This window comes from Schistocerca serialis, chromosome 3 (genome assembly GCF_023864345.2).
Source record: "Schistocerca serialis cubense isolate TAMUIC-IGC-003099 chromosome 3, iqSchSeri2.2, whole genome shotgun sequence".
In the NCBI taxonomy this organism is placed as follows: Eukaryota; Metazoa; Arthropoda; class Insecta; order Orthoptera; family Acrididae; genus Schistocerca; species Schistocerca serialis.
Window position 1 is genome coordinate 1,024,521,934 of NC_064640.1, and position 24,533 is coordinate 1,024,546,466.

General features: G+C 39.2%; 1 protein-coding gene across 1 annotated transcript; it reads right to left on the reverse strand.

The window, feature by feature from the left end:
* Positions 1-22,674: 22,674 nt before the first annotated feature.
* On the reverse strand, positions 22,675-24,309 carry LOC126471371 (piggyBac transposable element-derived protein 3-like). Its single transcript, XM_050099493.1, has 3 exons — positions 24,219-24,309; positions 23,987-24,133; positions 22,675-23,201 (listed from the first exon to the last, which is right to left on the reverse strand). Exons 1-3 carry the CDS (start codon positions 24,307-24,309, stop codon positions 22,675-22,677), a joined length of 765 nt encoding a protein of 254 aa, XP_049955450.1.
* Positions 24,310-24,533: the final 224 nt, after the last annotated feature.

Below are 24,533 nucleotides of genomic sequence, written 5' to 3' on the forward strand. Positions count from 1 at the left end.
ATCTAATTTCAAAAATGTGAACAGCAAAGGTTTTTACAATAATAACAATTCTGATGGACTATGAGCTATATAGAAATATATGCACATAAAAACTAATCTGACAAGGATGCCTAGCAGCAGGCGAAAAAAACTTAAAAACTATTCTATTTACAAGGTGCTCATGATGTATAGATATATATTTACAGGCTGAACATATGTTACATATGAATAAATAAATATAAAAATATATTTTTCATGTTTGTGCTTTTTTTAATAAAGCTAAATATTTTTGGTTTTTTTTTAACTTTTTCATACATGCATATATATATATATATATATATATATATATATAATTTCTTTTCTTTTTCTTTTTATCTTTTTTCCCACACATGGGCTGTGTGTGTATGTACACATGTACATAGTACACATAAATATTTACACACACACACACACACACACACACACACACACACACCACACACACACAATTATTTACACTATGATAAAAGGATCATACTACTACTCTGCACACACTGTCTCTCTCTCTCTCTCTCTCTCATTCTCTCACTCTCACTCAATCAGCATCCCCCTCCCCTCCTCTCACTACAAGTGAGTAGTGTGAGTACAGGAGAGTTACAATCGCATTACCACAATAGAACCTTTTACTCTCATGAGGCTAGAGGCCGATATTAGACTGCAGCACAGTGTACACTCCGTGTCCTCTCGGTTGAATACTGGTTTGCCATGGCATATGTGGCAGGTGCAGTGCATCACCACAAACATTGCTGTACAGGTACGGCAAATAGTTTTCAATAGAGAGGACTTTCGATGCCACATAACGCACACCCTTAGCCTGCCCTGGGTGGCACCTTATAACGTGAGATATGCATGCATTTTTAATCGCAGACTTATTAACTCCACCACTGGCAATCCATTCGCCTCGTCTTTCATAAGGCCGATAACCTTCTTGTTCTGTGGAACAGTACCGTAAGGATTATCAGCCGTGTATGAGGACGTGTTGAATACATTACTGTGGTGTCTAATTACTTCATGTGGATTACTTTGCCCAATAGATGAAGCTATCTGTATCCATATAAAGTTATTTAGGATCTGCAAAATGAGTTTTCGCAAACTCATAATGAAAGTGCTACATGTGGAGTTTGGATAGGTCTAGTATACACATCCACACATAAATAGATATCGTAAGTTCTACTGCAGTCTTTGCCATCTCCACAGCAACAAAGTTGAGTAGTAAATGGGCCATTTGGGCGCAGTTGCAGATAGTTTTTTACCACATAGATCATTGTCTTATAAACTGCTAGACTGCACACACTAGCTACTAAAATTTTTTATAAACGGATTCAAACCATAAAATTTTTTAAAAATTTTCAACTAAAATTCTATGCTGTGAATCATATGTCAAATTCTTTTTACCATACATTACCACATACATAAGCGTGTCTTTCGGAATTTTATCAGTAAAATTTGTACACAACTTCATTGTACTTTTCTGTGTAGCTAATACATTCATTATTCTAGACATATTTATAACATAGATAGGATAATTTTCAATAAAGCTGAATGGACTCACATTAACATCACCGTTCAATTGTGTAGTTCTCTTAAAATCTAAGAAAGCATCATAAGCTTTTAAATAATTATTTGGCGGATCTAGAGTCTACATTTATTGAGGAAAAATCTCGTTTCTGACATTTTTAATATAGATATTCTGTAATTTAACATGATCGAATAAGGAAGAGTCACTGAGCTGATTATTTTTCCTTTTTGTCTGGAAAACAACAAAGATGAAATTAGGCATATCAGATTGTACCAACAGGCTTTAATCCAAAAACTTTATCTTCACTATGATTAATGTATTCTAACATTCTTTCACTTATGGTTATTTTTTAACACCTTTCTGTTTTCTTTCTTCATCATAATTATCTAACAACTTTGTTATTTCTGATTCGCATAATGTATAATCTCTTTTATCACTTTCATAATGTTTAATTGCTGGAACCTCGTTAAATTCATCAAAATAATAAGGAACCATTTGTTTTTCAACTTCTCTATTTTCTTCAATTGCTTTCAAAACATTGTCACCTAAGCCTTCAATTCCTTGTTTGACTTGTTCAATGGCATCGATAACTGGTTGATCTTCGTTTTTAAACTTTTCATACTCTGTTCTTGTTTGTTTTTTCCATTTTCTAAACTCTTCTTTTAACTGTTATTTTACTCTCCTGTTCTGTCTAGCTTTTTTAACGATATCTGCATCGTATTTTGCAAACATTTATTTAAGAATAAAAAACATTAATAAAAAAGAAATGTTGTATTTTATTTCTAAATTTACCATCATTTGATTTTCTAGTCATGTCTATTGTGAAAAATCCAAACTGATCATTCCAACATTTACTACACATTTCTTTAAAATTATCAAACTTCAAATCTCCACCAACAAACTCATGGTAAATATGATTTAAATTTGTATAATCCTGTCTAAATATATTTAAAAAGTTTAAATTATCTCTAACTAACTGTTTTGGTGTTTTTGAATAAGTTTGAGCTAAGTAAAAACAATCTATACCTTTGTGTCTTCCTCTAGTGAAATACTCTCTAACAACATATTGATTCTCAAGGGTAAAATCATCAAATGCAACAACTGAATTGTCTAGGCATTGATCTAATGAGACAATTTCTTCATTATTTCTGATGAATGTAGCTGTTTTTTTCTTCAATTTTTTCACATCCTTTCATAAATTCCGAGTATTTTGGTTGATCTAAGCTTTTTGAATAAACATATAAATGATTAATTTTATTCCAATTTAACCATCCTGGAGCTAAAATACAATTATCAACCATTAATGTAGTTTTTCCACAACCACTTGGTCCAATTATCACACATCTAATAGAATTTGGTAAAAGTTTACCATGTTTATTTTTCGACTTCTTTTCTGGAAGTCTTATTTTTGGTTCCCAATCCGTTTTGCTCATTTATTAATAAAATTTTTAAATAGTAAATGAGTAGATTGTTTCAATTAAGTGGTAAGTCATCTGTTCTCAAAAAAAGATTAACTGTTCCAATAAGGCACAGTTTTAGTAGTGTTTCATTAGTTGGTTTTTATTCAACTTTCCTAACTCCAAATATTACATCGAGAAATAATAAACTTTATTGTGATGGTGAAATGATAGAAATTGCTGTAGGTCAGTATAGTTTGAAAAACTTGGAAAAATTTATTCATTCGAACAAGCCAAATATCCACATTAAAGCAGATGAAATTTTGGACAGAATTATTATTGAAAGTGATGTAAAATTGTATATGGATATAAAAGATAGTATTGGTAGTGTGCTTGGATTTAGTAATCAAGTTGTTCAAGCTAAAGAAAAGGTTATTGCTAAAGATGTTCCTAAAATTATTCCATTTGAATTAATAAATACAAATTTCAATCTTGCTGATGGAATGTATGTAAAACATAATGATCATTTACACAGAGAAACTAATATTATTGCTTCATTCAAGCCTAATGCAGAATTTGGTGGACCAATAATTCATGAACCAAATTATCCTGTAAATATTCCTATTTTTGATCCAATTCAGGACTTGGAAATTACTGTAACTGATGAAAACGATAATTTAATTGACTTTAATGGTACTTGTGTAACAGTTATTTTAGAAATTTCTTAGTTGCAGACTAAAGTCTGCTTTGGTGACGCTAATGTTTTTTATTCTTAACTAAATCATGAACAAAGTCGAAAGTTATCAGTTTTATTCATTCCCTGTGAATGAAAACACTAAAAATAATTTGAATCTCCCCAACAAGAACACGGAGATTAATATAAATATTGGAGATGGTTGGGTTCATCCAAATCATGCTCAATTGTACATGAATTTCAGTATTATTGGAACTGATGGTACAGATTATAGAAAATCCAATAGAAAATGAATCGATAATTATGTAGCAAAACTGTTTCGTGTTATCACCATAAAGAAAGGTAAGCATATTTTGTCTAGAATGGAATTTCCATTTATTTCTTCATCGGCTCTTATTCGATTGACTTCAACTATAGCCAATGAATTAACCATGGAAGGTCATATTCTTAGTAATGGAAAGATAAAAAGTAAGAAAAATGAAGTACTTTATCCATTAGAATTATTTGGTGGATTTTTTAAAGATTATAAAGAAACAATGTGGGAAGGAGATTTAACAGTTATTTTTACATGGTCATCAAGTGCTGGAGATTGTATTCTTCATTGGCCGGATACAAATGATGCTGGTGTTGAAGATGTGACTACACTGCCAAAGGAAGGTAAAATTGTTGTAGAATCAATTGTTGTTAAATTTGAAGCAGAATATTCGCTTGAATTAGAACAAGATAGATTTAAAAATCCAAAAATTCCCATATCTTTCTTTGAACCACAGACTGTAGAGATTGCTGGATTAGATGAAAAAAGAAATTTTGAGTAAGATATTACAAATTTCTATAACTCTGCAGAATTTGATATGCCTTATTTCATCTTTGTTGTTTTCCAGACAGAAAGGAAAAATAATCAGCTCATTGACTCTTCCTTATTCGATCATGTTAAATTACAGAATATCTATATAAAAAATGTCAGAAACGAAATTTTTCCTCAATAAATGTGAACTCTAGATCCACCAAATAATTATTTAAAAGCTTATGATGCTTTCTTAGATTTTAAGAGAACTACACAATTGAATGGTGATGTTAATGTGAGTCCATTCAGCTTTATTGAAAATTATCCTATCTATGTTATAAATTTGTCTAGAATAATGAATGTATTAGCTACACAGAAAAGTACAATGAAGTTGTGTACAAATTTTACTGATAAAATTCCGAAAGACACGCTTATGTATGTGGTAATGTATGGTAAAAAGAATTTGACATATGATTCACAGCATAGAATTTTAGTTGAAAATTTTTAAAAAATTTTATGGTTCGAATCCGTTTATAAAATATTTTAGTAGCTAGTGTGTGCAGTCTAGCAGTTTATAAGACAATGATCGATGCGTTAAAAAAATGTCTGCAACTGCACCCAAGTGGCTCACTTACTACTATGTTGTTACTGACCCACTTAAAATTTGGTCTGGCAGTGCATTTTCTTACACCATAACGACCATCCCATTCGTTTCTAATAGAAATTTCACGTCGTTCGCTCAAATTCTCCATTGTTTTACCGAAAATCGAATTATTCACTAATTCGTAAAAATCTTTCTCAAAATCACACGTCTCAGAAGCTCTCTGTTCTGCATTCAAATCAATATACTCCCAACCAGGAGGACTGTTTGAAGGAGATATCCTGAGTGAATCTAACCATCCCTGCCCCTGAGCTGAGACACTGCTGGAAATTACGATAATGAATAATGTATATCCGCTTATTCCCCAGCATTGTCATTATTTTTGGGGTGGAGCCTCCTTGGGGAACTGTTGCTCTGGACACAGCGAGAATTCGGGGTGCTCGTAATGCAAAATAACAGGGTATGTGAGTTCTGCCTCCACCACATACCCTACATAATCAGCTGCCTTACCCCCCATGATTTTTTCCACCCAATCCCTTGCTTTCGTCTTTGGGCACCCACCAAAACTCATTAGTTGGTAGAGATAGTTGCATGGCATGCCTGTATAAGTTATTTACATCCAAGTACATTATGTAGCTCGAATCAAGGGATGCATTGAACCTGTCACCATCTGTGGGTCATGTGTCTTCTCATGCCTATGGCCACATTGGCAAAGTCTGCCACAGATCCCTCGCTCAAAGAGAAGAAGCGTGTGGGCATTGGTCAATAATTCGATGCTGCACTTCGTTTACTTGAGCATTGTGTCCCAAGACAACCAGGTGCTGTCGAATAAAAGACAGGATCCAGAGAATATGTGGTCATTCGTAGACTCCAGAATTTCTCGAAAACGTCTGCAAACAAGTGCACGTTTGTGTCCATGTAAAGCTGTGCATTCTCTCCTAAAGTGGGGATGTTGAATTCAGTTCATAGTCTGCATCCGTTATGGCATCGCCTGTAAGGTTGCTAGAGAATGCAGTTATGTCGGGTAGCCTGGTTTCGTTGTGTTTCTCCTTCCTATCTACATACTAGTATGGGAAAATTCCCCTCCTAGTCACAAGTTGAAACCTTTCCTCGTCGGGAAATGCAGCTCGATTGATACGAATATCCCCCCGAGGTTGAGTTTCAACGAGTTTCTGGTGTGGTGCCTGCATAAAACGTAGCATATCAAGGAAGCGGAGCGTAATTCTTGGCGTCATTCGTTTCGAGAGTGAAGTGTATTCCTCGACGCTCTCAGGTTGGACACTGACCCGATTTTTCTCGCAACCGAAATCAGCCAAGTGTTAAACTAGAAAGTGAGCGTCATACCTGCTTAAATTTAGGAAGAAAACGGATATGTGCTATGGTAGCTGGTACTTCAAATTGCCCGTATTATGAGCAGCACCACGGAACATTCCTGTAAGACGACAGTGGTCCTTACGAGGAGTTTCCACATTTCTGTCTAACGGCAGCCCACAAATATGTCAGTCAAACGCGTTATTGTACAAATATTCATTCTCCTTCGATTTGGTCATGGGAACGTTGTCGCTCTAAAGTTTATCAATCTCCCAAGAAAGTTTTTTGAGCTCAGTGAGCAGCCAAACTGCAGGATTATACCCGACGTAAGATTTGTAGCGGTTAAGACTCGACTCATAGGACGATACAATTTGGTACACTGTCGCATATGGTACGTATTTTTCTGTAAAGCTTGTAAGTGAAGTCATGGGATTACCTTCACAGCGGTTCACAGGAGCGAAGAGGCACTCAAAATCAGTGTACACTACAAACGGGATCTTTCCTGGTGGTGAGCATTTTTTAACTTTATGAATTTGTCTTCCTAAGTAGACATAAAAACACGTAAAAGCTCCTTGGAAGCGCAATCTACTAGATGTGCCACTAATTACTTGTCTGAGGAAAAATAGTTCAGGCACCTTAAGCAAATATGTTATTTACCATCATGCTTACTCACAATCAAAATGGCTCTGAGCACTATGCGACTTAACTTCGGAGGTCATCAGTCGCCTAGGACTTAGAACTAATTAAACCTAACTAACCTAAGGACATCACACACATCCATGCCCGAGGCAGGGTTCGAACCTGCGACCGCAGCGGACGCTCGGCTCCAGACTGTAGCGCCCAGAACCGCACGGCCACTCCGGCCGGCTTACTCACAATCAGTTGGGTGGACATGAGTCGGACATGTCTTTGATTCAAACATAATGATAATTATCGTCTTCAGAGAAGAGTAGCATGTTTACATGCATCTCACACTCACCGGTAAATTCTGAGAACTGGAGGAGGCCGACGACAATGTGTTTGTCCTACTCATCTGACTTCCTTTTCTTCTTTAGGCCATAAGCATGAACCGATATTCTGGTGCTCTGCGCCTCAAATTTAGGTATGTCCTGGATCTTGACGGGGAACACGATACCATCAAAGTTCCAACAACATCGAATATTATCACCTACGTGATCCCTAGAGTTGTAATTTCTCTCTAAAGCCGGAATTGACCATGCAAAACAAATCTGATCCTTTCTACTTTCGACATTAATGCATGCCTGCTTGTTAGCTATATATTTAGGGGGCTTGAAATACACTACTGGCCATTGAAATTGCTACACCAAGAAGAAATGCAGATGATAAACGGGTATTCATTGGAAAAATATATTATACTAGAACTGACATGTGATTACATTTTCACGCAATTTGGGTGCATATATCCTGAGAAATCAGTACCCAGAACAACCACCTCTGGCTCTAATAACGGCCTTGATACGCCTGGGCATTGAGTCAAACAGAGCTTGGATGGCGTGTACAGGTACAGATGCCCATGCAGCTTCAACACGATACCACAGTTCATCAAGAGTAGTGACGGGCGTCTTGTGATGACCCAGTTGCTCGGCCACCAATGACCAGACGTTTTCAATTGGTGAGTGATCTGGACAATGCGCTGGCCAGGGCAGCAGTCGAACATTTTCTGTATCCAGAAAGGCCCGTGCAGGACCTGCAAAATGCGGTCGCGCATTATCCTGCTGAAATGTAGGGTTTCGCAGGGATCGAATGAAGGGTAGAGCCACAGGTCGTAACACATCTGAAATGTAATGTCCACTGTTCAAAGTGCCGTCAATGCGAACAAGAGGTGACCGAGATGTGTAACCAATGGCACCCCATACCATCACGCCGGGTGATACGCCAGTATGGCGATGACGAATACATGCTTCCAACGTGTGTTGATCACGATGTCGCCAAACACGGGTGCGACCATCATGATGCTGTAAACAGAACCTGAATACATCCGAAAAAATGACGTTTTGCCATTCATGTACCCAGGTTCGTCGCTGAGTAGACCATCGCAGGAGCTCCTGTCTGTGATGCAGCGTGAAGGGTAACCGCATCCATGGTCTCCAAGCTGACAGTCCATGCTGCTGTAAACGTCGTCAAACTGTTCGTGCAGATGGTTGTTGTCTTGCAAACGTCCCCATCTGTTGACTCAGGGATCGGGACGTGGCTGCACGATCCGTTACAGCCATGCAGATAAGATGCCTGTCATCTCGACTGCTAGTGATACGAGGCCATTGGGATCCAGCACGGCGTTCCGTATTACCCTCTTGAACCCACCGATTCCATATTCTGCTAGCAGTCATTGGATCTCGAACAACACGAGCAGCAAAATCGCGATACGATAAACCGCAATCGCGGTAGGCTACAATCCGACCTTTATCAAAGTCGGAAACGTGATGGTACGCATTTCTCCTCCTTACACGAGGCATTACAACAACGTTTCACCAGGCAACGCTGGTCAACTGCTGTTTGTGTATGAGGAATCGGTTGGAAATGTTCCTCATATCAGTACGTTGTAGGTGTCAAAAAAATGGCTCTGAGCACTATGGGACTCAACATCTGTGGTCATAAGTCCCCTAGAACTTAGAACTACTTAAACCTAACTAACCTAAGGACATCACACACATATCCATGCCCGAGGCAGGATTCGAACCTGCGACCGTAGCAATCCCGCGGTTCCTGACTGAGCGCCTAGAACCGCTAGACCACCGCGGCCGGCGTTGTAGGTGTCGGCGCCAACCTTGTGTGAATGCTCTGAAAAGCATATTACAGCATCTTCTTCCTGTAGGTTAAATTTCGCGTCTGTAGCACGTCATCTTCATGGTGTAGCAATTTTAACGGCCAGTTGTGTAGATACACTCTCCATTTACCATATCATAGACATGTGTATGGACGTCCAGGTGTAGTGCTTGAATGAGTGCTTTAGCTGGCCCTCTCGCTTCCATTTAGGAAAACCAGACCAGTACAGCACTCAAGCTGGATTTACGAAACCACTCAGCGATTGACATGCTCCGCATTATCACGCCGTTCTCCCCCCCCCCTCCCCCCTCCCAAAGAAGACTTGTGTCTTCAATGCCAGAATCAACTTTGCAGGGGTGTGACACTTCGATGCACAGCACTGCACTGCATTTAATGGTGGGACACTGTCGATCATTGACTTCCTTAAGGAGCTCCTTTTCCACAACAGGAAGGCATCACCTTAGAAAACCAACGGGGTCACGGTACGCTCCTGCCAGATTCTCGATACTCATGAACAAGATTCGCTCCTTAAAGGCGTCTCCAACCCGCACACTGTCGATCATTGACTTCCTTAAGGAGCTCCTTTTCCACAACAGGAAGGCATCACCTTAGAAAACCAACGGGGTCACGGTACGCTCCTGCCAGATTCTCGATACTCATGAACAAGATTCGCTCCTTAAAGGCGTCTCCAACCCACCGAGTATCTTAACTGACCCGATGTCTTCACTAAAATAATGGGAGATGGAACTGCCGCTAGCCACAGGATCATCTCTATTACTACTATTACTACTACCACAGGGTGGTGTCCATCCTGTCGGTGAAGTGGTTCGTTGTATCTACTGTGGCACACAAACGTTTCTCGGGCAGTGATTCTGACGAGGATGAGAAACAGAATGAGGCGGCACTACCGAGTCAGGCCAGTGGGAGCCACCTGTCTATGGCGATGATTCCCAATGCTGTTTCTGCTGTTGTTGCTGCTGCAACCCTGACCCGGTAACCTGAGGGGTGGTAGCTCATTGCTCGGCCCTCGGACGCCAGAGCGGCGGTGGTGGAACAGCGGCGGTGGTGGCCTCTTGCGCTACATATAGCAGTGTCCTTATAGGCGATGCGTGCCTTACCGGATGCTGCTTTGGCGAGGAAGAAGGTTTAGCTACCACCGGTATGCGTGCCACGCTGTGCTGCGGCTGTGGAGATGCATCTGCTGTAGAAGAAGAAAGAAAACAAGTACAACGTTTGCTGTAAGCAAAGAAAGAATACAGACGACCACATGATTATAAGCGGAGTGTGTAATTACCTTTCCCGCTCTAGGTCCACAGTGTGAGGAGCTCACAAACGTTGTCTGGTATATTTACCACCTCTTCAGGCAAGTCAACCTCCTGTAAAAGGGCCAGGTCACACTGCAATTGTAACTCTCCGTCTAGGGCCACTTCCCTGACCCAAACAGGTATTTCATCCTTATCAGATCCATCTCACCTACAACAATTATATACAGTATATATATATATATATATATATATATATATATATATATATATATATATCTCTGTGTGTGTGTGTGTGTGTGTGTGTGTGTGTGTGTGTATACCCTATACTTCTACAGACACATAGAAAAAAATTAGAATTCTTTTCACACTGAAATCTCATTACGTGCTGGAGACTGTTGCAAATGTCATATTGCTTCCAGCTGTCTGTCTAGGCCGTCTAGCACTTCTAGAGCTGTTGCTAAACAAGACAAAACACAAATATTTTTTTTAAATTCCGTAGCTACCATTGCTGCTGCTACTACTACATAGATATTTCCCTCTTCTTCTAAAATCTTAAGCGATTGTTGGCGCCGTGTATCCGCTACTGCTGGAGATGGTTCTACAGTGTGAGGCTGACGTATTTTTCGAACCTCCAGCAGTGTCTCCAAGTCCTTTTGAATTTCCAGCAAGTGAGCTATAGATAACAAGAATAAGAAATAAACCATCAGTACAGAAAAAAACTAATTACACTACTTATACAAATTTTTTTGATACTCATGTGGCAGTCCTAGGCGCTTGCTGTTACTGACGAGAACTTTTGAACACACTAAGTTTTTTCCCCAATTTAAACACCGTTACCATATATATATATATATATATATATATATATATATATATATATATATCTTTCACTTATGTGGTAGTTCATATTCTCCCTATTCTTCTTCATCAGCCGTTCTACAACACTTGCTACTCTCGCTGACGTTGGTGGTGGTGCTGCTACTGCTGCACTTCATGATTGACTGGTGAGAGACAGAGAGACATGCATAGACGCACAACTATACCGAAGAACTGCCGACGACTGAATGAGACCAGGAGTGAAGAGGGGAGGGTTTATATAGAGTCACCGATTCGGCGGGAACCGATCAGGTACAGTGGTTGATGGGAGGACCTGAACAGTATTTTCAGAAGCCAATAGGAGTAGGGCATTCTACCCCACCTGCAGATGAATGCTGCTATGAGCACGCAGGACAAGTTGGTGCTGGTCTGGCCGGCTACGGTTCTCGCGCGCTTGTGGATACAGCAGGAAAAACCCCACTTCCGGTTTACACTTCACTGTGTCGAGCTGCAGCCACTGGCAGACGCGCCACCGCTTTGTTGGTCCCCAGTTACGATCGTACCTCATGTAGCAAACTACTGCGAAAGTGAATTTAACATTAGTTTTTTTACGTCATGTAGGATCGTATGCCGAGTTTCGACGCGGCGTAATTGCGCTCATTTACTTTAGAAATTTTTTTTCGAGTGTATTTTGCTGTAATGTATTTCCATTCTATGTGCAATGTTTTGTATACGAGTGTAAATGAAACAAATTATTTAAAGCAACATTTGCAAATGTATTGAGACGTTAAACAATTCTCCTAATTTGTTTATGCGCGCAAATATTCTGGAGTAGTGGGGGAAGACTGAGAGGTTTCACAAGTGTACCACAACCTTTTTGTGGAGTTTGTGTTCAAGTGTGGCGGTATACATCGCAAAATTGAAGCAAACTACTGTGCAGTGATCTTTTTGAAAGTGCATTTAGGGACATACTCCATAGGATTTAGTAACTCCTGAAGCAACTCGTGCTCAAAGACAAGGGTATTTCCCACAAAAGCGCGCGAAGTGTCTCAGGGACGGTTTTACAAGTGTGCAGCCATCTTTCTAAAGTCCGTGTTCAAGTGTGGCGGTGGCGTTATCATCGTAATAAAATGTGTAATTGTTTAATTATTCTCACGTCATCTGCAAAACTGTCTCTCTCTCTCTCGCTTTGTGCAGTGGTACATTTAGTTCCTGTGGCATGTTCAAGTTACGTATGTGACAATATTCCGCAACACCAGATGTAACAACTCTGGAAGCAGTTCGTGTTCAATGACAGAAGATATCCTTGTACCGGGGATGGGAAGGAGGAGGAGGGCCGTGGGTATTTCCAACGTGACAGGAAGTGTTTAGCTCACGACCCACGCCATTGAGCCATGAGCTGGCACGCTCCCTGCCCGAGTCTCTGTGCCCGTTGGAAGAGGCCACACGCCAGAGTGGATGAACGTCTTACCTCTTGTGCTTTGGAAGACTGACTGACTGGACTTTTATCGAATGATCTACAGTTACAGCACAAGCATCTATCATTATGAGTTGCAAAGCACAATTTAGCCCAATCCCACTACATCTTCATTAATTCATGAAGTGTAATCATCTTCACCAAATATCATTGCTATAGACACAGTCCTCACATGCATGGTTACAGCTAATATACTCCTCCTTCTCCAGCACAGATATCTCATCCACTGAACACAGTAAACAATTACGTCTGTCCTCCCCATCCAGCAGCTAGACACAGACTGAGTCATTTTCCCACCATTTTTCCCCAGACCGGAATCTTGGATTACGTCATGGGAGGGGAGAGGGGGCCGACAGTGTCCTCTGGTGGTGGTGTTGTGAAATACGTCAGTTGGACTCTGGAACTCATGGTGAATACACTGAATGGGGCTACTGTGTATGATAACTCAAGTTGCATAAATAAACAATGCATGCAAAATAAAGATTTATATTCATCCTATCCAGCAGCTCAGCACTGACTGAGTTCTTTTCCCACCAATTTACAGATGATGGCGGGGAGGGGAGGGAGAAATGTTGGAGGAAGGGGAGGAGGAAGGGAGGGGGAGGGAAGAGGGGTCAGGTCAGTGGAAGTAGCCCAACTGACCTATTTTCCTGCCAAAATTTGAACTTACCGCCATGATGTCAATGCGACGTTGACACACTTAGGCCGCCATCTTGGATCCGACATGCTGAATAAAGTTGGCAACAATGCAGAGTGGGGCCATGTTGTCTTTGCCCTACTACTACACAATCCCACCCCGACTGGAACAACTGAACCAATTCTTTGTCAGGACTTTGATTATCTATCATCTATGTATATCTACAACTACATCTACATGATTACTCTACAATTCACAATTAAATACATGGCAGAGGGTTCATCGAACCTCCTTCAAGCTATTTCTCTACCATTCCACTGTTGAACAGCGTGTGGGGAAAACTAACACTTAAATCCTCCCATGTGAGCTCTGGTTTCTGTTGTTTTGTTATGGTGATCATTTTTCCCTATGTAGTTGGGCACTAACAAAATATTTTCACACTCGGAAGACAAAGTTGGTGATCGAATTTTCATGAGAGCACCTGTCGCCACGAAAAACGCCTTTGTTGTGATGATTGCCACCCCAATTCGCATATCGTAAGTATGGTACTCTCTCCCATATATCGCGATAATACAAAACGAGCTTTCTTTTTTTTAAATTTCTTCGGTGTCCTCTGTTATTCCTGTCTCATGTGGATCCCAGACTGCACAGCAGTTCTTGAGAAGGGGCGCACTAGTGTAAACTGTCTCTTTAGTAGACCTATTACATTTCGTAAGAGTTCTGCCAATAAATTATAGTCTTTGGTTTCCCTTCCTCACAACACTTTTTATGCGATCTTTCCAATTTAAATTACCTGTAGTTATAGTCAATAAGTGCTTAGCTGAATTTGCAGCCTTTAGATTTGTGCGTTTTATTGTGTAACCGAAAATTAATGCATTGCTTTTAGTACTCATGTAGATGACTTCACAGTTTCATTATTTAGAGTCAATTGTCACTTTTCGCACCATACAGATGCGTCGTCTAAATGATTTTGCAATTAGTTTTGATCATCTGGAGACTTTACAAGATGGTAAAGAACAACATCACCTGCAAACAATCTAAGAGAGCTGCACAGATTGTCTCGTAAATCTTTTATGTAGATCAGAAATAGCAGAGGGCCTATAACACTTCTTTGGGCAACGGCAGATATAACATTTTTACTCCATGACTTTCCAGCAATTACTACGAACGGTGACCTTTCCGCCAAGAAATCACGAATCCAGTCGCACAACTGAGACTATGCTCCACAGGAATGCAATTTGATTAGAATTCCTGTTGTTAACACACCTTACATCATGTTCAACAAGAATGATATTTTCTGAATCCATGCTGACAGTGTCGACAGAAAGTTTTCTTCGAGGTAATTCGTAACGTTCGTATACAGTATATGTTCCAAAATCCTACTACAAATTGACGTCAGTTGTATGGATTTGTAATTCAGTGGATTATTCCTGTTTCCTTTATTGGGTACTGGTGTGACTTGTGCAACTTTCCAGTCTTTCAGCAGGGCTCTTCCAACCAGCTAACAGTTGTATATGATTGATAAGTATGGCGCAATTGTATTAGCATACTCTGAAAGCAATCCTCTTGGTATGCTATCTGGATCATTTCACTTGCCTTTATTAAGAGCTTTGAGTTGCTTTGCTACACTTAAGATATCTACTTCTAAGTCACACATGTTGGCAGTTGTTCTCGATAGGAATTCTGAAATATTTACTTTATCTTCTTTGATGAAGGAATTTCGGAAAACTGTGTTTAGTAAGTCTGCTTTAGTGGCACTATCATCCGTAACATCTCCGTTGCTATCGTGCAGTGAGGGTATTGATTGTGTATTTCTGCTGGTGTACTTTACATATGGCGAGAACCGCTTTGGCTTTTCTGAGAGATTTCGAGACAGAGTTTCGCTGTGAAAGCTTTTAAAAGCATCTTGTATTGAAGTTCGCCATAAATTTCGAGCTTCTGTAAGACTTTGGCAAACTTGGAGCTTTTCCATTCTTTGAAATTTGGCATGCTTTTTTTTTGTTGCTTCTGAAACAGTGTTATCTCTCTTTAGTTTATTTCTTACACATCTCTCAATTGCGTCAAGACTCTTTCTCTGAATTTATACCACATCTTGTTTACACTTACATAGTCAGCTTGGAAGGAGTCAGGCGAATTTTCATCTGATTTTTTTAAACAGACGTATTTTGCATTTATTTTTGGTGGATTTTGATGTCGCGATATTTAGTCTCGCTACAACAACCTTATTGTCACTACTCCCTTTATCCGTCATTGTACTCCCTATTTGTCGAGATATTTTGTTGCAAAAGAGGTCAAGTACGTTTTCGCAACTATTTACACTTAGAGTGGGCTCCTGAACTAATTGTTCAAAATAATTTTCTTACAATGCATCCAGAACGATTTCGCACTATGTTTTGCACTACCACCGATTTTAAATGTGTATTTTTGCCAACATATCAAGGGTATATTGAAGTCACCATAATAATAATAATAATATAATTGTAAGAGTGGGATACCGCTTTGAAATTAGCATCAAATTTTCTTGTAATTGTTCTAAAACTAAATCATCTGAGTCTAGGGGTCACTAAAAGAAACCAATTATTAATTTATCCCAGGTTTCAAGTATAGCCTCTACCATATTAACTCACAGGAACTAACCACTTTATTTTATTTTTTTTATTCTACACCTCTAGATCCATAAGACCAAATTGAGGAACAAGTCTCTAATGTCATGGAACATGACAGTGCATGAAATTACATCAAAAAATAATAACAGATAAAAGAGAATGTTTATGAATCAAGAAGTACAACAAGCCATAAGTTAATGTAAACGCTAGTAACCATGTAACACAGGAATCAGCTTAATTTTTCAAGGAACCCCTCAGTAGAATAGATGGAGTGACCCATGAGGAAACTTCAGTTTAGATTTCAAAGCGAATGGATTATTGCTACGATTTTTGAATTCTTGTGGTAGCTTACTGAAAATGGAAGCAGCAGTATAATGCAAGCCTTTCTGCGCAAGAGTTAAGGAAGTGTGATCAAAATTCAGATTAGATTTCTGCTGAGTATTAACTGAGTGAAAGCTGCTAATTCTTGGGAATAAGCTGATACTGTTAACAAGAAACGACAGTAAAATATATATATATATTGAGAGGCCAATGTCCGAACACGCTGACTAATAAACAGGGGTCGACAAGAGGTTCATAAGCTTACACTATTTATTGCCCAAACTGCCCATTTCTGATCCAAAATTATCCTTTGGAAATGGGAATAGCTATCCCAAAATAGAATACTATACGTCATAAGCGAATGAAAATAAGCAAAGGAGACTACTTTTTGTGTCGAACTATCACTTACTTCAGACACTGTTCTAATAGTGAAAAAGTCAGCGTTAAGTCTTTGAACAAGATCCTCAATGTCAGCATCCTGTGACAGTTTACAGTCTATCTGAAGACCTGGAAATGTGAACTGTTCAGTTTTACTAATCATATGCCTATTTTGTGGAATTAAAACAACAGGTTTCGTGGAATTGTGTGTTAGAAACTGTAAAACTGAGTCTTACTGTGATTTAGCATTAGTTTATTTTCTACAAGCCATGAACTTATATCTTGAACTGCGCTATTTGAAACAGCACCAATGTTGCACACAACATCCTTCACTATCTAGTATCATTTATATAATTAAGGAACAGAAATGGCCCCTGCACTGATCCCTAGGGCACCCCCCTCCCCTCCCTATTTGACTGTTCCCCACTCAGACCATACATCATAGCCATCCTCAACACTGAGGAAAATGACCTTTTCCTGTCTGTTATTAAAGTAAGAGGTGAACCAGTTGTGAGCTACTCCCCATATTGCATAATAGTCAAACTTCTGAAGCAATATTTTGTGATAACACAATCAAACGGCTTAGTTAAATAAAAAAAGATGCCTAGCGTTCGAAACCTTTTATTTAATCCATCCAGTACCTCATAGAGAAAAGAGTATATAGCATTTTCAGTTGCAAACCACTCCTAAAACCAAACCGTACATTTGATAGCAAATTATATGAAATTAATTGATCAATTATCTTACATACATAGACTTTTCAATAACTTTAGCGAACACTGATGGCATGGAAATAGGTATAAAACTGTTTACTTGATCCCTTTCTCCCTTTTTATAAAGTGGCTTTACTACTAAGTACTTTAAACATTCAGAAAACTGACCAGTCCTATAGAAAAAATTACAGATATGGCTAAGTACTGAGCTAACATGTGCAGAACAGTGTTTCAAAATTCTGCTAGATATTCCATCATATCCATGAGAGTCCTTAGTCTTCAGTGATTTGATAATCGATCTCCCTCTTGTCAGTATCACAGAGGAGTATTTCAGCAATCAGCCTCGGAAAGGCATTTTCCCATAGAGTTATATAATTCCCTGTAGGAACTAAGTTCTGAGAAAGTGCTTGTGAAATACTGTACAGTAACAGAACTATTTTTACTACAAACTGACTTTATATCGTCGTCCTTGAGGTGCTGACCAGACACTTCCTTCACGACTGACCATATGGTTTTAATTTTATCCCGTGAATTAGCTATTCTGTTTGCATACCACATCCTCTTTGCCTTTCTAATAACATTTTAAGCACCTTACAATACTGTTTCTAATGGGCTACTGTAACTTGATTGTGGCTACTTCTAACATTTTGATATACTTACCACTTTGTTCTAGATGACATCCTTATCCCATTAGTCAGTCACCCAGGCTGCCTTTTAGTGCCAGTACCCTGTTTAAAACATTCTGATGGAAAGCACTTTCAAGAAACATGAGAAATGTGTTAAGGAAAGCATTAGATTTGTTATCAATGTTATTGGCACCATGAACATACTGCCACTCTTGTTCCTTAGGGAGGTTTAAAAAGTCAGTATTGCCATTGGATTAGCTTTTCTGCATACTTTCTAATGATATATAAAGTGTGTTTAGTACAAAAATCTTTTAGTGTTAAAATTTGTGCATCGTGGTCTGAAAGGCTATTCACCCTTTTACTAACAAAATGCCCTTCTAGTACTGAAGAATGAATAAAAATATTGTTTATGGCCATGCTATTGTTCCACTGCACACTAGCTGGACAAAACACAGCCTGCATCAGATCATATGAATTTAGAAGGTCTTCTAACATCCTTTTTCTTGCTCAATCACATACAAAATTAATATTGAAGTCACTACATACAATTAATGTTTGGTACTTCCTATAAAGTGAACCAAGAACTTCTCCAGCTTGAGCAAAAATGCTCTGAAGTCAGAGTTATGGGACCTATAAATAACAACAATTAGAAGTTTAGTTTCACTAAATTCAACTGCCCCTACACAAAATTCAAGTATCTGTTCAGTGTAGTGTTTTGATACATCTACAGAGTCAAGTGGAATAATATTTTTTACATACATGGCCACTCCTCCACTCTACAAGGAACTTCTTGAAAAACAGCCAGCTACTCTGTATGCTGGTAAAGGAAGCCTCTGTATTGTCAAATTGTTTAAATAGTGCCCTGATATACCAATAATATCAGAGTAACATCTATAAGCAGTTCACTATATTCATCTCTAATACCTCTTATATCTTGATGCAATATTCTAACTCCTTCACTGCTTGGATACCTGACCTCCTTTTAAGGTGGTTCCTTTGTTACTGAAATTTCCTATAAGCAGATATGTCTATAAGCTGACTTCAATCTAAAAAAGATGCAACACCAACGACTACAAGAATTTTCCCACAAGTAATCCCGTTATCGTCCACTACACTGTCACCTATAATATTTGCCATTCTTGCCTTTCCGTATATGGCCCTGAGTCCATATCATGAAGATATCATCAATGAGTCTGAACCAGATGAAGTTTTGGAGTGTTGGGATGCTAGGCAGGTTTCCTCTAGAGGACCCATGCACAAGTTGGAATTGGAGTGTGCCATGCAAGTGCTCATGGCTGTGCCACGGATTTCTTTGTATACCTTCCCTTCAAAGCAGAAGTAGTTCTGTGTTAGGATGTAGTTAGTAATGTGTATGAGGAATGAGGTAGTGAGTCTGTGGTGTCATCGCCACACACCACACTTGCTAGGTGGTAGCCTTTAAATCGGCTGCGGTTCGTTAGTATACGTCGGACCCGCGTGTCACCACTATCAGTGATTGCAGACCGAGCGCCGCCACACGGCAGGTCTAGTCTAGAGAGACTCCCTAGCACTCGCCCCAGTTGTACAGCCGACTTTGCTAGCGATGGTTCACTGTCTACATACGCTCTCATTTGCAGAGACGACAGCTTAGCATAGCCTTCAGCTACATCATTTGCTACAACCTAGCAAGGCGCCATATTCAGGTACTATAATTACTATCTTCAAGAATGTATTCTGAACAGATAATATTGTGAATCATGTACCGTCAAGAGCGACGTTCATCATTAATGGATTAAAGTTAAGTATCAAACTAATTACGTGCGCTTTCGGAATTCTCATTCCTTGCCATGTTCCAGACCTCACGTCAGTGTAGTTCTTCCCTTCTCACGCCAGTCTGCGTGAGCTAAAACGCGTGCATTTCGGTCTCCACTCGTAACTTGGTGTTGGTTCTTCTGCTAACACAAAAGAGTCTGTACTCTGAAGGACGTTGGAAGAGGTAGTGTTGAACAGCAGGAAGATCATGGGAAAGAGGGATGTAGGTGTATAGGGAAGTGGCATCAACCGTGATGAGTATGGATCCTAGTGAAACCTGATATATTGAAGACTCAACTTGCTCCACTACGATGTGAGCCATGTCCTCCACCATCAGTGCCTTATCAAGCCCCATATTAACATGCCTAACAGCAGCATTAAGATGAGGCCGATCGTGACGCTGCAACAGCTGCATGAAGTGCATATTTATGCCTCCAGTTTGAGTAGTTCTCTTTTCCAGGTCACTAGCTATATCGTACTTCCCATCCCTATTAAGACTATTCCCACCTCCACCCACAATCAGTACCTGATGCTCTTTTGTAAAATTCCTATATAGCTCCCCTATGTTGACAGTCACCTGAGTCAATCCTGCACTATGTTTCACAATGCTAGTGACCTGGTACTCACTTCCCAACACTTCCCTCTGCCATGCAGACTACCTAACAGTAGAACCTTCTTCTTTCTATTAGAATTTGCTACTAATTTGTGCTCCCTAACTGCTGAGATCTGCTGCACGTTTCCTATACCTACAGCTACAAGAGGCTCCTTTCCACTAAACTCTGTTAGTTGATCAAATGTATTTATGATACACAAAGTGCAACTGTCTGAATATCTCCTCCTCCTAGCTGCCTTCTTACTAACTGCCAGTTCCCATTTCCCAGCAGCCTTCTCCCTCCTAATCCTATCTGGTTCCTCCCGTATATTTTATAACTGCACCTGAAGGGCATAGATAGATCTTACGTTTCTATTAACTTATTTCTGCTACAAATTCTACCTTTCCAGGATAGGATCTTGGTAGAATGGCAACTGGTTTCCCCACAGCATTACCCCAATGAAAATACTTTGAGCAAATCTCACACCATAACTCACTACTCACAAATCTATGACAAAGCACACACTTCTCACTCATGGTAAAATGTTGACACTTATTGAAAAAAACTAAATGTCTATGTTAAATAAGTTCAATTACTACAGTAGAACGATTTAAAGAACAGTAGTGATCCCGAATTTCTTTCTCTACTAAGAAAGCAAATACTTTTATTAATACTACAAAATAACAAATAATACCAATACCACAAAAAATTCACACAGTTACTTTTAACTACATGGTAAACTATTTCTGACAGTAATAAACACTTTTGTCTTTAATTTATCCTTTCTGAACATGGTTGGGTCCTTCGTGAAAATTCTGGCTGAAATAATTTCCGGCTTTAGCCAGCTTTCTGTACATATAATGATAGTAGTGGGGCATCAGGGACACAACCCCATTCTGCATTATTGCTAGATTTATTCGCGATGGCGGATCAGAGAGGCGACCACACATGTGGCAAAATGGCACCGACGTCATGGTGGGAAATTCAAATTTTGGTGGGATAATAGATCAAATGGGCTACCTCCACTAACCTAACTCCACCAAACCCTAGAGCGAAAAAAACGACGTAATAACACTGTCAAAGATCGTGTTAAACATATATGTAAAACTTTCCTGCTCGCACTCTGTGCACCAGAGTCACAGGCACTGGAACAAGCATTGTGCTGGGCCGCTCCACACTTGCCACCAGTCATTGGCCACCCGCCACCGGCAACTGCAGGGCTGTGCTAAGCACTTCCTATGTAATTACACGTTTCATTCTGAGGAATGTCGCCACACTTGAACATAAACTCTAAAAAGATCATGGCGGGTTCTGACACACTTGTGAAACATCCCAGTTTTCATTCAGCCTCCCTACCTGAGCCATTTAGCGCTATACTCCTCCACCCAGGTACACTTCCTTTGTGCTACACGGATACCCCTTGTCATTGCACATGAACTGCTTCAGGAGTTATAAAACTTGTGTAAGCAATGTGCAGAATATTGTCACATAAATATCTTGAAGATATCACAGGAGCTAAATGTACCACTGCATAAAAAGAGAGAGAGACTTTGCAGATTATGCAAGAATATTTAAACAATTTACGATGTGATTACACGTTTTATTCTGAGGAATGCTGCCAAACTTGAACAGAAACTCTAAAAAGATCATGGCGGGTTCTCACACACTTGTGAAACCTCCCAGTCTTCATTGAGCCTCCCTACATGAGCCATTTAGCGCTATTTTGTGGGAAATAGATCCCAAAACTGATATCAGGAGCAATATCCGATTTTACACATCAAAACGAAGATATTTGGAAGTCGAAATAAGTATCTCTGTAACTCGAAACAGGACGCTCACCACTATTCGAGTTTTAGCTGGTTGTATGAAGGCACTGCCAAAGACAAAAAAATTTCTGAGTCCTACAGCTGAGTGGGCTTAGTTTATATTTGCTGCTGTAGTCAGGGATGTTAACCCTTTCAGACCCAAATTATTCTCAGCCATGAAAAAAAATATCTATTCATTGTAATAGGTAAAAATGGGTATTAGAAACATAATAAATCCAACAAAATCACTGAAAACATTTTTATTTACATTTTACAGAATGTCCATTGTAATGGACAAAGAGTATCAACAGTTGTTACATCCTGCATTGTGGAACATTTTGAAACAATTCCTTCCTTTGACAAAACATAGATGAACATTAGATTTCTCACAAAATACATGAGTTTTATTCTTACAACTAGGCATTTTACACCTTGAAGGTCCTGTATTATCATGGTACTCAGGAAAATGTCCAGTAAGGTCATTCCGAATCTCTGGTGCCAGACGAATCTCAGTTCTTGCTCTTTTTGCTTTTATGTCCTATAAATCACTACTGGGTCTGTCACGTTTCACTTTGGTACTAGTGCCCATTTTTACAAGAGCCTCTCCTATTCTCATCTTAAAATGAAGCAAATCCATTGTCTCTTTCTCTCCCAGTGATTCAGTATTTCTTTTGTATTCCAACCAACTGTTCACACATGATAAATCTACAGCGTGGAGCAACATTTTCAATGTCCATTTTCTAGATTTAATAAAAATCCTATACGTGCTAATTAACATATCTTTTTTGTCAACACCACCCATAGCATGGTTGTAACGACGTACAACTTCAGGCCGTGAGACCGAAACATATGTCTTTCTTGATTTTTCCCAGTGCTGTACTTCATCTTGACTACCACATCCTACAAAATTTGATGCCAGAACTACTGGTTTGTTGTCAAACCATTTACACATTATCACTGCTTCATTCATGCTCACCACTTCTTCAGAAAAACCACACCCTTTCTTTTTCAAATCCTTATCACTGGTGAAAGGTACATTTGGCATGCGACATAGTCTTGCTGTTCCTGCTGTATATGTATTTTTTATTTTTAATATTTCTAGTAAGTTGAATGTTGTGAAGAAATTATCAAAATATAAATAAGCATGTTCCCTGTTAATTCTCTCTAGAAGTTTTAGAACAACAGATGCCCCTAAACCAAACTTTTTTACAAAAGTGTTTGAGATTTCTGGAGTATCTCCTTGGTACAACAGAAAGTCATAGCACAGACCACTTCTTCCACATAATAAAAACAGTTTTATACCTCAAGGTTTAGGCTTTCCTTACAATACTGCTTTACTCCTAAATGACCTTTGAAAGGAATCATTTGCTCGTCAACACATAATTCTTCCTCAATCTGTAGTTCCAAACATCTATGTCTAATACAATCATAAATGGGTCTCACTTTGTAAAATTTGTCTTTGCAATTTTCTGGCCTTGCCAAATTGTCAACTACATGGAAATTTGATCTCAGTTGCAAAAATCTCTCTCTTGACATACTTTCCACAAAGAGATCTAAATGCAATGCTGAATCCCAATACATTCAAACTATGGGGTATTTCAAGCATCCCATAATTATATGGAGTCCTAGTAAAGTCTTTATTTCCGTTACATTTGTCGGTGTAAATGTTTTCCCATGTTGCAATGCATACATGTTGGTTTTTTCAACCATATTTTCTAAGCAAGCATGAGAAATGTACACTGAAAAATATTCAATGGGTGTCATATCACACTCTGATGGCTGCACTGAATACTGGTCTTCACCTATAGGTGTGCTTTGGAGTGTAGGCGATTTTCTTCTCCATCTAATACCACTTTTTTCAGTAAACACCCACTCAGATGGAATAATAGAGTCTTCAACATTTGAGTCCTGTGCATAAGTATGATTTTGGTCATCTTCTTCTGTGCTGCCCTCGTCCTCCAGTTGTTCCTCTTCGTAGTTTGTGACTACATCAGCACCTAAAAATGACAATGCAGTATAGCAACAACCAGGTCAATATATATATAATAGTCAGGTGAGATTGATAGATTTATTATTACATACCAGGTCTAGTGCATTGTGGAATAGATTCTGCATCATCAGGGCCACTTTCATCGTTTTCTGAGAGCTCTAAGTCAGAAACCTCACCTGACATCAGCTAATCCAGTATCTGGGAAGCATCCCTCTCAATATGATAAAATTCTGAAAATCAATACGTCAGATGTAAGCAATTTCATGAACAGTGTTGAAACAAGACGCAAATACCAAGTCTGAAGCAATAACATCGAGTACAACTACTGCAATATTGCACATAAATGCTTGGAATCTTATCTACTGAACCTTTGGTAACATAAAATAAATTAGTTTCGTCCCCTACGT